The sequence below is a fragment of the Pelodiscus sinensis genome, chromosome 4 (assembly GCF_049634645.1).
Source record: "Pelodiscus sinensis isolate JC-2024 chromosome 4, ASM4963464v1, whole genome shotgun sequence".
Taxonomy (NCBI): Eukaryota; Metazoa; Chordata; order Testudines; family Trionychidae; genus Pelodiscus; species Pelodiscus sinensis.
Genome location: NC_134714.1, coordinates 104,999,743 through 105,015,457, shown reverse-complemented (window position 1 = coordinate 105,015,457; position 15,715 = coordinate 104,999,743). Strand labels below are relative to the sequence as shown.

Sequence of the window (15,715 nt, the reverse complement as noted above, 5' to 3'; positions counted from 1 at the left end):
TTACTGAAATATAATATTTCTCACTGTTATTGCCGTCTCTGGTGCCACTATGCCTCCCAAACAGAGAGGGGATTACATTTTGCAAAAAATGAACTTAAATAACATTTTCCTCTTAAGTGCATTTATAATTAACACTATCATTTGCTAAAAAAGGATCCCTGTTAAGCCTAAAAAATAATCTGTTGTAACTTGAATTTTGCCACATATTGTAAGTGTTAATTTCCTGATTTCAGATACTGATTCTGTTGCATATAAATTTAATTTTAAGGAATCTCTATGGCATCCATTGTCATATAATTTGTGTACTTATTGAAAAAAACAGGTTTTCCAGTACATAATTCAACATCTTAGAGTATATAAACATGAAAAAGATCACTGTCTTATCATTTCTCAGTAGTACCGTAGAGTGAAATAACCTATTTAAAAAGTTAATGTTCTCTTTTATATCAGCACTGTGTTGATCTTGCATATAAATGACTGGAGGCTTGTAAGAAGTTATTTTATTTATGTTATTGTAATTAAGAACCAGTAAATGGTTTCTTTTGAAAGATTTATAGCTTTTTCATTCAAGGTGTATATATATATATATATATATATATATATAATTACAATGGAACTACACAGAGCATGAATTTGCCGACATTAGCAAACTGATATATATATCAGTTTGCTAATGTCGGCAAATTCATGCTCTGTGTAGTTCCATTGTAATTATATATATATATATATATATATATATATACCTTTACTGGTGTATATATATATACACATTTACATATATACACATTTACTGGTTCTTATATATATCAGTTTGCTAATGTCGGCAAATTCATGCTCTGTGTAGTTCCATTGTAATCAGAATTACACCACTAAAGAATCTGACCCAACAGATTCCCTTGTATATATTTTGTCTGGGAGACTTTTGAACTCGTAAGCTCTCAAATTGTCTGATGCATATGAGAAAGTATATTTTTTTAAAAAATAAAAGGCAAATAAACAAAAAACCCACAAATCCAAACTTTCAATATATCTTATAAGCCAAGGTTTAGCTCAAAGGCCAAACCCCTTTAAAAATGACATTTTTCTTTACAAAAACAGGACTCAAAGTGTTCAACAGAACTAAGCAAAAGTGAATGTTTTTTTAAAGGTACGTCTATAATAAAGGTAAGATACAAATAAGATATCACTGATTCCAGTGAGAGATATGTAGGTGTATTCCAGGGCAAAATCAGCCTTTAATGAAGTACAGCAATAGTGTCTAAATTTCAGTTGAACCATTAGGTTCATATAAAGTTCTCAGTTCACAAACAAGAAATTCTATTAACATGTAAAGTCAAAGAGTGTCTTGTTCTGAAGGAGAAATTCTGTAAGGTGCAGAAAAACATAGCACTGAGAAGAAAAGGAAGTGATAGCAGAAGTAACACTCCCAAATAACTTTTCTCTTCATAAGGTTTGTTGATATATCCTGAAAAAGGACAGCTTTTCAGATATAATATCTCTTTGGAGACTAAAGTAGATTATTTCACTCCCAAGTATTACTTAGAAATGACAAGGCGGTTAATCAACTTCTTCCTGTTTACATGGAATGTACTAGATCTGAAATTGGAATATCACTGTACTATACATTATGTTCACCTTTATATTATGGAGGAAAACTGCTAATGTTTCTTTTATGGCACTGTGATAATTTTTCTTCAGCCCAATTTTCTAGGAACCAAGAAATGTGTACATAAAAGCAACATGTGTGTTTGTGAAAAGAATTCTGTTTCTATGAAACTGAGAACAAGAATATACCAGAGGAAAGGAATTCCATTTCAATAAATAGAAATGGAAAAATAAAAACATAGTACTATGTTAATTTTGCTGTAATTCATCCATCATTTCAGCATGAAGCTTTCTTGTAATCATAAAAATAGTAATAAAATAAGAAAATGTCACTGTTCAATGAAGAGTACACCAACCCTAAAAGTAACAAAATGCTGCTTTTTGTAGTTTAAATTTTCTGTCCAAATGATAAACATTGTGTGCAGTGGTATGAAGACACTTTTTAGTATAACTATTTAGGAATACCATTAACAGCATTCTCAGTAAGGGTGTGTCTAGACTACATGACTCCGTCGACGGAGCCATGTAGATGGGTTTACTAGACATGATTTAAATCGCCGCTTCATTTACATCAAAATGGCCACTGCGCTGTGCCGATCAGCTGATTGTCGGCACAACGCAGTAGTCTAGACGGGGATCAGCCAACCCTTTGTCGTCAGATCCCTTTGTCGTCAGATCCTTCATGCCTCGTGCAACAAGGCTTACAGGATCTGACAACAAAGGGTGCTGGGGTCGGCTGACCCCCATCTAGACTACCGTGCTGTGCCGACAATCAGCTGATCAGCACACCGCAGCGGCCATTTTGATGTAAATGAAGCGGCAATTATTTAAATCGCCGCTTCATTTTGCTATGTCTAGTAAACTCATCTACATGGCTCCGTCGATGGAGCCATGTAGTCTAGACACACCCTAAGAGTCTGATCCAAAGACCACTGAAGTAAAGGAGATATTTAATTGACTTGCAGATAGGACTCAGTGGGCATGTCTATACTTGTTATTTCAAAAGAACAAGAAGAGCAGCCATACTATATAGGCTATGTCTACACAGCAGTGTTATTTCAGAATAACGTTAGTTATTCTGAAATAACATAATATCGAAATAATGTTGAGTTGGAGGGCTGCTTACTCTGACCCCCTGTAACCCTAACTGTACGAGGAGTAATGGAAGTCAGGGGAAGAGAGCTCTATCTTGAAATAACTGCTGTATAGACAGCGCCAAAAGTCGAAATAAGCTTGGAATAGCTTATGCATAAGCATTGCATAACTTATGTTGCATAGCTTATTTCATGTTTAGCCCTTCTGCATAGACGTGCCCTACCAAGCCTGTTATTTCAAAATAATGGGCTTGTTATTTCAAAATAATAACTTCTGCTTGTGAAGTTATAAGCTTATATCAAAATAGTTATTTTGGGAGTTATTATTTTGAAATAACCTGGTAATGTAGACACAGACCATTTTTTGAACATAATGGTTTAAGTTTTAGGTAGGCATGTTCCATTAATACTGAACTATGTTTTACATCCACCACTTTTTGTATTCAGTCAAGAACATAAATCACAGGATGCGACTAAAATGAGTTATTTCGAAATAACAATATGAATAACGAATAACAGGTGGCTTATTCAGAAATCTGCAAATCTCATTCTAGGAGGAATAATGTTTATTCCAAAATAGCTATTTTGAAATAAGGCATATGTAGATGTTCCACGGCTGCTATTTCGAAACAGCCCCACACCAGGGCCATTCTAAGTTATTCCTCTCCAGTGCCTCATGGGGCTCTGAATCAAAATAGCACATTAAGGAAGCCTGCCTGGGACTAATTTTGAGGCTTCCCTGAATTGCAGAAGTGCTATATCAAAATAAGCTATTTCGGAATAACTATTCCAGAATAGTTTATTTTGAAATAAGCATGCAGTGTAAATGTACTCACAGAGTGCTAAGAGCTCAGAATAGTAACTGCATATGCTTTTCATAAGTTTTTACTGTGAAAGACCTAGAACACTATCCAATCTCCTTAATTCCGTAATTCCAATTCTAAAAGGTACAAAATTATTTTTTGCCTAATCTACTACAAATATAGTACTTTAACAAGTACTAATTATATAGTTCTGTGATGTATGAGCACAGTGGGTTTAACTACATAAAGCTATTTATGTCCAGAAACTCACCTCTCTGAGCTTTGTCAATTTCTGCATTCGAACTGGTTGAACTTGTATTTGGAGGTCTTTGAACGCTAATGTTTTAGTCAATTGACCGTTGGATTTATTACTAATATCAAAGCTTTTCTCTTCTTCAGATAGTAATTTAAAAGATGCCTTTTCATCATGTCCAGGTTCTATGCTATCCCATGATATAGCTTGTAATAGAGGAGGGCGTGTTCCAGATAATTTAAGTTCTGTTGGACAGGTAACTTTAGGGTCCATCAGTTCTGGTACAGAACTTTTTATCTTTGAGTCCACAGTACTTAGGTCTTGGCCTTGTCGATACATTCTTAAAGGAAAGTCATTTTGTTTTGATTTCTTAAGGAATGATTTTCCATGTTCATTTTCACAACTGTTATTGCTTGTGTTAGGAGACATTTTGGCAGTCTCACTGCCTAAAGGGGAGGATTTGGGTAAATTATCCATGTGTGCAAGTGGATCAAAGTTTTCTTTTTGTGCAGAGAGTTTCTCTTTGGAGTTTTCAAAACTAGTTGAATGAGGAACCAACCTTCCGTGAGAAACCTTCCTCTGATCATTCTGCTTTCGATCGCTTAAACCTTTTGTGACATTCTGAAAGAAAAGGATATACATAAAAAAGACGTGTTAGGGGAAGCTGGATTTTACTGAATGAGACCATTTCTGCTTTCACAGCCATTTTCTTGTAAATGCTTCATGGTAGGAGGGAGGAGGGTGGATTTTCAAAGACACAGAAAGCAGGTAGGTGCTTAAAGGCACATTGATGATCACTGTGTGATGGGTGCTCCTCATTTGTGCTTTAGAAAATATCACCTCCCAGGTGCTATTTGCTGGAGATCTTTGCAAAGAGAACCTAAACAAGTTTAACCAGTTAGACCATGTCTGGAGAATTCAAGGCTTTTGGTGTATTTGTGTTGCTTTTTTATTGTAAACAATGCATGTCCCCTTGCTCCCAGACAGGCAAGACCTCTTGGAATCAGAACAATGAGTAGGGCCTTCCCAAATTCAAGACTGTGAAAAACCTGTGATAGCTGGGCTTAGCTATCCTGAATTTCACTAGATATGCTTTTAGTGCTCCTACGGTATGTTCCATAGATAACGTAATTTAATATTTGTGATCCTTAGAGAAAATTAAAGATAGCAATATTGGAGCTAAACCTCCAGTTTAAGTGATTTATTAAATAATAATTTAGTTCAGTGGTAGACTTTTAAGAGCAGACTTCTTTATATGTTTGGAAAGTGCCTACTATGCACATAAAATATAAGGAAACAAAGTTAAGAAAACAATGTGAGCAGGGTGAGGGATTAAATTGTGAAGGACTACTTTTCTTTAATTGAGTGAATGATTCCTATTATTCCCCCACCATCAAAATATGAACCTTCATACTTCCCAAGTTAAATCACATTATCTCATTTTCTCCCCATGTTTCTAATTTATCTTCTGATTTCCCTTTCTATTATTTCTTTTTTTTTACTGATAACTGTCATTCCTTCTAATACAATATCATTGGAAAATTTCATGAACACGGTGTTTACTCGCTCCTGAATGCAAAAGGCTAGACTGGGCCTTTTCTCAATACACACTAGCTGATGCATGAGAAGGAACTATTCCAGAGTCTTCCTTCCTTATTTACAGGGAAAAATGATTTACACTGCCTCTTTAATGGGTGCATATTACTTTTCCACTCTTCCCAGCACCTCTCAGCTGTGCAGCCAATACGTTGGGGTCTATCTATTCCTTATCTACATGGCTGTAGGAAAGAAAGGGTGGAAGAAATATGGGGCATGCATCCTATTCTTTCCTCACTGGGGTAAGGAACACTAATGCTGAGGTGCAGGGAACACGAATGCAGCTGTACAGGGACATGGCTCAGATAAGGACACTGTTATGTGACTTTGAAACTGAGTGAAAGTTTGTAAACCAAGTGAAATAATAAACAGCACTGGGAATCTTACTCCCTTTTATTCCCTTGCTTGGCTACATGAGGTTTAGTTACAATATGTCTCTAAATGTTAACTATGACCCTGATTCTGCAACACTTGTGTCTCATACATTCTAAATTTTCCTTGCACAAGTAGCTCAGTTAAAATCAATGGGATTATTCATGTGAGTAAACAGGAATATAAATATTTACATGATTAGACCCTAAGACTGGAAATAAAAAACAGGACTATGTAGCACTTTAAAGACTAACAAGATGGTTTATTAGGTGATGAGCTTTTGTGGGCCAGACCCACTTCCTCAGATCAAATAGTGGAAGAAAATTGTCACAACCATACATACCAAAGGATACAATTAAAAAAAATGAACACATATGAAAAGGACAAATCAAATATTTGATCTGAGGAAGTGGGTCTGGCCCACGAAAGCTCATCACCTAATAAACCATCTTGTTAGTCTTTAAAGTGCTACATAGTCCTGGTTTTTGTTTCAGCTACATCAGACTAACATGGCTACATTTCTATCACTAAGATTGGAAATGACTTTCTCCCTCCACGAACTTAAAAAATAACAAATAAATTGTCTGGTAGCACTTTAAAGACAAACAACAGGGCTGCTGTCTACACTGGCTGCTTGAATTTCCGCAAGAACACTGACTACCTACTGTCTGAAATCAGTGCTTCTTGCGGAAATGCTATGCTGCTCCCGTTCGGGCAAAAGCCCTCTTGCGCAAATGCTTTTGCGCAGGAGGGCCACTGTAGACAACGCAGTATTGTTTTGCACAAAAAAGCCCTGATCGTGAAAATGGCGATCGGGGCTTTCTTGCACAAAAACGCGTCTAGATTGGCACGGATGCTTTTCCGCAAAAAGTGCTTTTGCGGAAATGCGTCTGTGCCAATCTAGACGCTCTTTTCCACAAATGCTTTTAACGGAAAACTTTTCTATAAAGCATTTGCGGAAAATCATGCCAGTCTAGACGTAGCCCACATGTAGATGGGATCATGAGCTTTCGTGGGTATAGCCCACTTCTTCAATGCCCACAAAAGCTCATGATCCCATCTACATGTTTTGTTAGTTTTTAAGGTGTTATCAGACTACTTGTTGTTTTTTAAGTTTATCCTGTACAGACTAACTTGGCTTTTCCCTCCAGTACTGCAGTAGACCCCTATCTGGCCTCTCAGGGCAGTGCTGATTATCATTTCACTTGGATTATAAACTTTCACTCAGTTTCAAAGCCACATAATAGTATTCTTATCTGAGCCAACACAAGTTTAGTTTCAAAAGTAAGATTTTTGAGAGACGCTGTATCACATACTTACTTCTGCTTGCCATTCATCCTCTTGTATAATTTTGCTAATCTAACTAAAATGAAATATAGTAATTTGTTTTGCATTTTTTCCAGACACATGCCCCTTTAATTCTGCAGTCCTGTAGATGCTCAGGGATGATATTTAAATCTCTTAATACTGTTGCATTACTTCCCTTGAATTAGAAATTACATTTATAGACTGGTAACTGCCAAGTTACTCTTTTTTTTCTCAATCAGGAAGACATTAGATCTTTTCTAATCTTCCAGTGGCTCTCCACTTCTACATGGATGTTTCAGAAACTGTCATTATGTTGTGTTTAACTGGCCTTAGGCTTACCAGAACCTAAATAAAAGAGGGTATGTCTACACTACCCTCCTAGTTCGAACTAGGAGGGTAATGTAGGCATACCGCTCTTGCAAATGAAGTCCGGGATTTGAATTTCCCGGGCTTCATTTGCATAAGCGGGGAGCTGCCATTTTTAAAACCCCGCTGGTTCGAACCCCGTGCAGCTACACGGGGCTACACGGGGCTCGAACTAGGTAGTTCGAACTAGGATTCTTATTCTGAACGAGGTGTACCGGTAGTATAAAATGATATTATTTTAAATACCAACATACCATAGCCAGCACCTGCAGTCTTACCTGCAGTGGAGTCACTGATCCAGCACCTGTGACGGCACATACATCAGGCCCTGGAATAATGATACAACAAGAGCATATTCTGATTTGTATTTGTTGTTTATTATATTTCAACAACATCCACACCCACTTACGTGCACACAAGATAATAGAGGGGGAGCGCTTCAAAGGCACAACACTGAAAATTTATGACTTAATATCAGAATTCATAAAGTTGGATTTTAAAGATGAAACAAAAAGAAACAACAAATTCTATTCTATTCCATTCTATTGCAAGCACAGTAAAAATAGAACATTACATATTATAGCAAAGCTTCACAATTGAGGGCAATAAAATACAAGGCATATAACCTAGGAATACAATATACATAAAATAATCTTAATATATCTGTTCCATTTTATATTTAGCTGTGGCACTTTGAGTGAGTTTCTCAGACGTAAAGAAGAGCTTTGTGTAGGGTCAAAAGCTTGTCTTGCCAATAAAAGTTGGTCCAATAGAAGATATTGGAGCAACTAGAGTGACAAGGACACCGACCTTTTCTCTCTCGTATCTTGGGATTGACATGGCTACAACAGCACTGCATACATACTAATGTATTGTGGGAATTTACAAACTTCATCATTTTCTATGAGAGAGACTTGTGAATTTATGAAGCCTGGCTACTTTTCAATAGATGGAAATGTAGCCTAATGGGCATTCCCCCCCAGCTTTGTAAAATGGTTTAAATTTTAACATCTATAGATAAGTTTACCTGTTGGGACTGGAAGAGTGAGAAAGTTGCTCTGAGATGGTATAGGAGAAACTCTGGGACTAAGTGTAGGAGAAACAGCTTAATTAAAAAGAAAAAAAGAAAGCATTAGATAACTTTTTGGATTGTGATTTCTAAGCTTCCTGCTCAAATTTTAAAAAAGCCCCACAGACAGTGATAGCATATGATAATATTCATGGCCAAAGCATTTCCAAGTTTCCCCAAATGATTTCAAATTGCTAAAAACATTTTGGGAAAAATGGAAACCACTTTCTAAAAAACAACAACGATAGGGCTCATGATCCCATCTACATGTTTTGTTAGTCTTTAAAGAGCTCCCAGATTATTTGTTGTTTTTTAAATTTATCCTGAATGGGCTAAATATGCTCCCTAGATGTTGCATTTCTACTGCATTTGTGGGCCATATGCATGGGCTGTCTCATACTGCAACACAGGGAAGTGGATGTGCTGGAGTGAGGGCTTGGGAATTTCTATGCAGTCTGAATTGAAAAGGGTTAGACTACAACTGAAAGTGAGCAGTCAGCTGCCTCTGCAACTCTTATAAGGGTACATCTAGAGTGTGGTGCTATTTCAGGATACCAGAAGTATCCCAAAATAGCAACGCCACGTTTTTAAACGCACCAGGGCTGTGTCTACATTGGCACCCTTTTCCGGAAAAGGGATGCTTATGAGACAAGACAGAATTGCAAATGCCGCGGGGGATTTAAATATCCCCCGCGGAATTTGCATGAACATGGCTGCCACTTTTTTCCGGCTCGGGGCTTTGCCGAAGAAAAGCGCCAGTCTAGACAGGATCTTTCAGAAAATAAAGCCTTTTCCGGAAGATCCCTTATTCCTGATTTTAACTAGGAGGGTAATGTAGGCATACCGCACTTGCAAATGAAGCCCGGGATTTGAATTTCCCGGGCTTCATTTGCATAAGTGGGGAGCCGCCATTTTTAAATCCCCGCTTGTTCAAACCCCATGTAGCGCGGCTACACGGGGCTCAAACTAGGTAGTTTGGACTAGGATTCCTATTCCACGAGGTGTACCTGTTCCACGAGGTGTACCGGTAGTTCGGAATAGGAACCTAGTCCGAACTACCTAGTTCGAGCCCCGTGTAGCCGCGCTACACGGGGTTTGAACAAGCGGGGATTTAAAAATGGCGGCTCCCCACTTATGCAAATGAAGCCCGGGAAATTCAAATCCCGGGCTTCATTTGCAAGTGCGGTATGCCTACATTACCCTCCTAGTTCGAACTAGCGGGGTAGTGTAGACATACCCTTAGTGAGAAATATTTTCAGCGAGGTTAAAAACAACAAACTATGTGCACGCAACCACTAATTATGAATGGACTATATTGAGCACGTGCCTTGTAAAGTTGTACATCAGCAAACCTCAATTTATATATCATATGTTATTTTCACATCTTGCACTTACCTGTGGGAGATTCTGGAAGGCTGCTTCTTGATTTTCTCCCTCTGCGCATTAGGAACCTCTCACTCACTCTCTTTGCTTCTTCTAATAACTCAAGATTCTTCTTTTTATCTTCATCTGAGATTTTGACGTCTGGCAGTTGGTCATTTATCAAATCAATCACCTGACCTGTATGGTCTCAGTAGCCAAGCGTATGAGTTAGAGTTGTATAATATAACTATGTGTTTAGCTTATTTGTTGCATAATTTAAAAAAATCATATGTACCTACCATATGGTTTAAAATATACCTATAATTGTGCTATCAACTCATATTCACTAGTCATTCATATTTAACATCACTTTCCAGTAGTGCTCTTTTCCCCCCAGCACTGATGATGTCCTGTGAAATGAAGGTATCATCAGCCCCTTGAATAAATGCATTAACATAAAACTTGGTTTTCCATATCCCACCCACTCTTATTTATGTCTAAGGTTTTATTTGTGAAAATGGGTGCGGCACTAACCATATGCCAGCTGGTACTTTCAGCATTTCTGTTATAAACTATTTTTTTGTGAAAGTTTCTGCCTGTATAACTTTTCAAGCACAAAGTCCCACAAACATTCTTGGTAAAGGCAGAGCATACTTAACACTAAGCACGTGAATAGCTCTGTTGACGAATTTACAGACTGGGGTCCAGAATTTTGTGTAAAGATTAGAGACCAGTGGTAACTGGGACTATAATTTGAAACTGATAAAAAATGTGATCTATAATGTCTGCCATTTGTTTTTATTTCCTATTTAAAAACTGACTTTTCATATAGCTTCATACTAGAAGTAAAATGTTCAAAAACACCTAGTAATTTATCAACCCAAGTGCCATTTTCAAGATATCTTGGAGTTCACTTTTGGAACTCGGTGGTAACTCAACTTAGGTGTTATTGTGTATTGGGTTGTAGATATAGATCTTGTTGTTATAGTGGAAATTTCCAGAGGCAGGAATAAATATGCAGGCCAGGATCAGGCTGGAGATGATGAGGTGATCCAATCAAGGAGGATGAGGCCCACTTCTAGCAGCTGATCTGGAGGTGTGAATTCCAAGGGAACAGAAGCTGCTTTTGTAGTTAGCAAGCCATTCACAGTCTTTGTTTAATCCAGAGTTGATTGTGTCAAACTTAAAGATGAACTGTAGCTCAGCAGTTTCTCTTTGAAGTCTGGTCCTGAAGTTTTTTTGCTGCAGGATGGCTACTTTTAGATCTGCAATTGTGTGTCCAGGAAGATTGAAGTGTTCCCCTACAGGTTTTTGTATGTTGCCATTCCTAATATCAGATTTGTGTCCATTGATTCTTTTACGTAGGGACTGTCCTGTTTGGCCGATGTATATAGCAGTGGGGCATTGTTGGCACATGATGGCATATATTACGTTGGTGGATGTGCAGGAGAATGTACCAGTGACAGTATGGCTGATCTGGTTAGGTCCTGTGATGGTGTTGCTGGTGTAAATATGTGGGCAGAGTTGGCACCGAGGTTTGTTGCAAGGATTGGTTCCTGAGTTCGAGTTATTATGGTGCGGTGTGTAGTTGCTGGTGAGAATATGCTTCAGGTTGGCGGGTTGTCTGTGGGCAAGGACCGGCCTACCTCCCAAGGCCTGTGAAAGCGAGGGATTATTGTCCAGGATGGGTTGAAGATCACTAATGATGCGTTGGAGAGGTTTTAGCTGGGGACTGTAGGTGATGGCCAGTGGTGTTCTGTTGGTTTCTTTCTTGGGCTTGTCCCGTAGCAGGAGGCTTCTGGGTACACGTCTGGCTCTCTCAATCTGTCTCCTCACTTCCTCGTGTGGGTATCGCAGTTTACAGAATAGAAGTGGGCCTCATCCTCCTTGATTGGATCACCTCATCATCTCCAGCCTGATCCTGGCCTGCATATTTATTCCTGCCTCTGGAAATTTCCACTACATGCATCTGACGAAGTGGGTCTTTGCCCACGAAAGCTTATGCTCCTACACTTCAGTTAGTCTATAAGGTGCCACAGGACTCCTCGTCGCTTTTGCAGATTCAGACTAACACGGCTACCCCTCTGATACTTGTTGTTATAGTAACTGAGTTAGGTCACTGGGGTCAGCCCAGCTAGTTTGGGCTTGTTCTAGTCAGTTCTGTGCTGTCCGAGACAGAACATCAGAAATGGCTGCCCGTCGCAGGGAGCCATAGCCTGTAATACCTCTGAGGCTGGTATAGGGGGCTCTGTCTGTGAGGTGGAGTGTTTTCCATATAAGGGCATGTAAATTAATAATCTTCCCCTGCTCGCTCCACCCATTGCAGTAACAGATCAGCCAGTGGGCTGACTGGTGCTCAGGCCTGCTACTCCACCCACTGCAGCAAAAACCAACCTATGGGGTGATAAGTTCACAGGCAATAAAACAGGCAGGCAGCCCCTCTCTCACTGGGGATTCGCATTGAGTGAACGCCTGGCCTGATCACCCAGACGCCTTGCACCCCCCGCTCTTGAGTCTTACTGAGCGTACTCCGAGTTGGTCGACCCGAGTGGAGATAGTTTATGAGCATGTGACCGGTAGTTGTGTTCCTGCTGTCTCCAGAACTGGTATAACCACCCCTCCCCCCGCCATCATCCCTATCCTAATTGATTTTTTAGTTGTCCTTATTGCTTGCCAAGTGACAGTGGCTAAAAAGTTACTAAGTTAGTTTATAAATAGTTGTGGTTTAGGTTTTTTACTGTTTCCTTGTATAAAGTTGTGTAAATAGTCAGCCCTATGGATAATACCAGTGTTAATTCAACTGTTCCTAACCCCTGGGCAGTTATTAGGAATTATTGTGATTTAGAAAAGCCTCAGGGAATTGTTTTGTGTTGTCTGGCAATCTGTTTAATTTTTGTTCTGATGATTGTCTGGCGCCATCAAAATAAAATCAGTTTGTGCTTTTTGAAACCCCCAGTTGTGGTCTCATCCTTTCCGGCATCCCTTCGAACCTCGTGTATTACGGGGACTGACATGTGCTATGCAATAAAATGGACTCTTGCAACTACTCAAGCTCTCTGTATTTCCACTGATTTCTTCCTATACTGTAAAACTCCCCACAACATAACAGGTGTTTCTGAACATTTTACTCTAAGAATACATCTATGCAGCTGGGCTATTTCAGGATACCAGAAGTACCCTGAAATAGCTACCCCGAGTCTTTTGAATGCACCCGCTATTTCAAGATCGGTCTCAAAATAGTGGATGTGCTATTTTGGCATCCCTGTAACTCTTGTTCCACGAGGGTTAAGGGATGTCTCAAAATAGCGCGTTATTTCTGTGTAGATATGCCAAATTTTAACATATGCTATTTCAAAATTCAATAAAAATCAGATACGCAATTTGCATAGTGCAAATTGCGTATCTTATTTTGAGTTTAGGGTGCTGTGTAGACACACCTTAAGGGACTTGTCAAAACCCCCACCTCTATGGGCCTCATCCAAAGTTCATTATGTTAAGTGAAAAGACTCACATTGACTTCAAGTGCTTCGGATCAGGCCCTTAGTTATCTTTTAAGAAGAGCCAATGGAATAGACTTCTCCACAAACAATTCTCATTTTCTTAGTTCAGCTCTCATTTTCTCACCAAACAATGGCATGTTAGGATGTATGCATGACTTGGGTGCTGCTGCTGATCTAGCTGCTGCTAGATAAATTGTGCAGGGTTTTCCAATCCTCTTAGATCTCCAGGCATGATTAAGCTTAAATTCAGTAGTGCCATAGATTGTGTGCTCTCTCCTATCTTGGATTATTCTGCCTTTGAATGTCTTGAGCCAGCATGTACCATAGTCTGTGCTATTTTTAAAAACAGCTCAAAATATAGTTTTAGAAGAACAAATCAGCCTAAATAAATTGCTGGGATTTTTATTCATGAAATCGTACATTCATAATATAAATCTACAATACAAACTGAAAACATTAAACCAGAATCTTGACTATTAAAGTACAATAAGAATGAAATATTTCTAATGTGTTTCAATATACAATTTACATTTTACATGAACTATTTTCTGTGTTGTGTAATTGGATCTGGATTTCTGAGGTTTGTTTTTCTTTCTTTTCTTCTCTAGGTAGTGGCTCATATCTGTTTATTCTTTTATCATTTCATACTTTAGAGTAATCATTCCTATAATTCCATACAATTTATAATGACAGGTAAGGATGCTGTAGATAGAAATGGGTCTGCAGCAACAATCCAGATACATACTCACATGGGGAGAAATCCTGGTCCTATTTAAGTCAAAAGCTTCAGAGGGGCAGACAAGTTAGTCTGTAACTGGAAAAACTTAAACAACAACAAGTAGTCTGGTCGCACTTTAGAGACTAACAAAACAAATAGATGGGATCATGAGCTTTCATGGGCACAACCCACTGCTTCCCGTCATCTGGTTTTTGCCTATGAAAGCTCACGATCCCATCTACATGTTTTGTTTGTCTTTAAAGTGCTACCAGACTATTTGTTGTTTTTTAAGTTTTGCCTATTTAAGTCGGTGGGAGTTTTGACACAGACTTCAACAGGGCCAGCACTTCATCCCCGAACTGGAAAGTTTGCCAATATATGTATAGTAATGGTGAGATTCTCAGCTGGAGTAGTGAGTCAAGTTCTGGGCACCACATTTCAGGAAAGATGCGGAGAAATTGGAGAGTCCAGAGAAGAGCAACAAAAATGATGAAAGCTTATGAGGGAAGGCTGAAAGAACAGGGCTTGTTTAGTTTGGAAAAGAGAAGACTGAGAAGTGGACATGATAGCAGCTTTCAAGTACCTAACAGGGTGTTTACAAGGAGGAGGAAGAAATATTATGCTCCTTAATGTCTAATGATAAGACAAGAAGCATTGGTCTTAAATTGTAATAAGGGACGTTTAGGTTGGACATTAAGAAAAACTTCCTAACTATCAGGGTGGTTAAACACTGGAATAAATTGCCTAGTCATGTTGTGGAATCACCATCACTAGAGACATTTAACAACACATTAGACAGACATCTGTTAGGGTATGTCTACACATCACAGTTATTTTGAAATAACAGCTTTTATTTCAAAATAACTTTCCTAGCATCTACACAAGCCAACCGCTATTTCGAAATTAAATCAAAATACTGGAGGGCTTATTTCAAAATTGGTAAACTTAATTCCATGAGGAATAATGCCAATTTCAAAACTGCTATTTCGAAATAAATGCTGTGTAAACACTTATATCGAAATTGGGGGCCTCCAGCCTTTCCAGGGTGCCTTGGTGGCCACTCTGGCCTCAACCAAGAACACTCCTCTCCCTCCCCACCTCCCTAGAGCCCTTAAAGGGGAAGACTCTGGCCACAGTGCCTGTGCGAGCTCCAAGCCTGCCAGCCCAGAGTCAGCAGTCACTGCCCCTGACCCAGTGACCCCAAAACATGAGCCAGCAAGCCACCGGCAGCCAGCCCTTCACCGCTCTTAAGGAGCAGTCTGCCAGCTCCCAGGAGCCTGCTAGGGCCCAAAGAAGGCCGGCACCTTCCTGGTCCAGGGTGGAGCTCATGGACCTTATTCAGGTTTGGGGGGATGCCCCCAACATCCATGATCTCTGCACTAGACGGGGGAATGCAGCCGTCTATGGCAGGATAGCTGCCAACCTGGCCACCAAAGGCCACATGCTAACCCAGGAGCAGGTTCGCATGAAAATCAAGTTGGTCCAGTGAGATCCCCAACCCTGGGCCCTTAACTTCCCCTCCTCCTTCTTCCCCTTGCTTCCCCCTTCCAGCTCTCTCCTCCCAGGTTTCCCCTTCCCCTCTCCCACCTCCTTTCCCCAGTCTCACCAGAGTTTCATTCCCGCCCACCCAGTTTTGTTAAATAAAGAGAGTTCATGAAAAAACATGTAT

The 15,715-nt window shown here is 39.4% G+C and overlaps 1 protein-coding gene across 11 annotated transcripts in view; it reads right to left on the bottom strand.

Moving 5' to 3' along the window:
* The window catches only part of IRAG1 (inositol 1,4,5-triphosphate receptor associated 1), a 190,152-nt gene that overhangs the window by 53,195 nt on the left and 121,242 nt on the right, over nt 1-15,715 (bottom strand). For 8 of the 11 annotated variants that reach the window (XM_075927919.1, XM_075927921.1, XM_075927926.1 and 5 more), the window contains 4 exons: nt 9,862-10,035; nt 8,425-8,502; nt 7,676-7,725; nt 3,774-4,376 (listed from right to left, as the gene is read on the bottom strand). In XM_075927919.1, the coding sequence (XP_075784034.1) occupies nt 3,774-4,376; nt 7,676-7,725; nt 8,425-8,502; nt 9,862-10,035 (905 nt within the window). Of the gene's footprint in view, nt 1-3,773; nt 4,377-7,675; nt 7,726-8,424; nt 8,503-9,861; nt 10,036-10,127; nt 14,245-15,715 lie in introns of those variants that run through there. The other 3 variants (XM_075927928.1, XM_075927924.1, XM_075927925.1) reach the window with 3 other exon arrangements.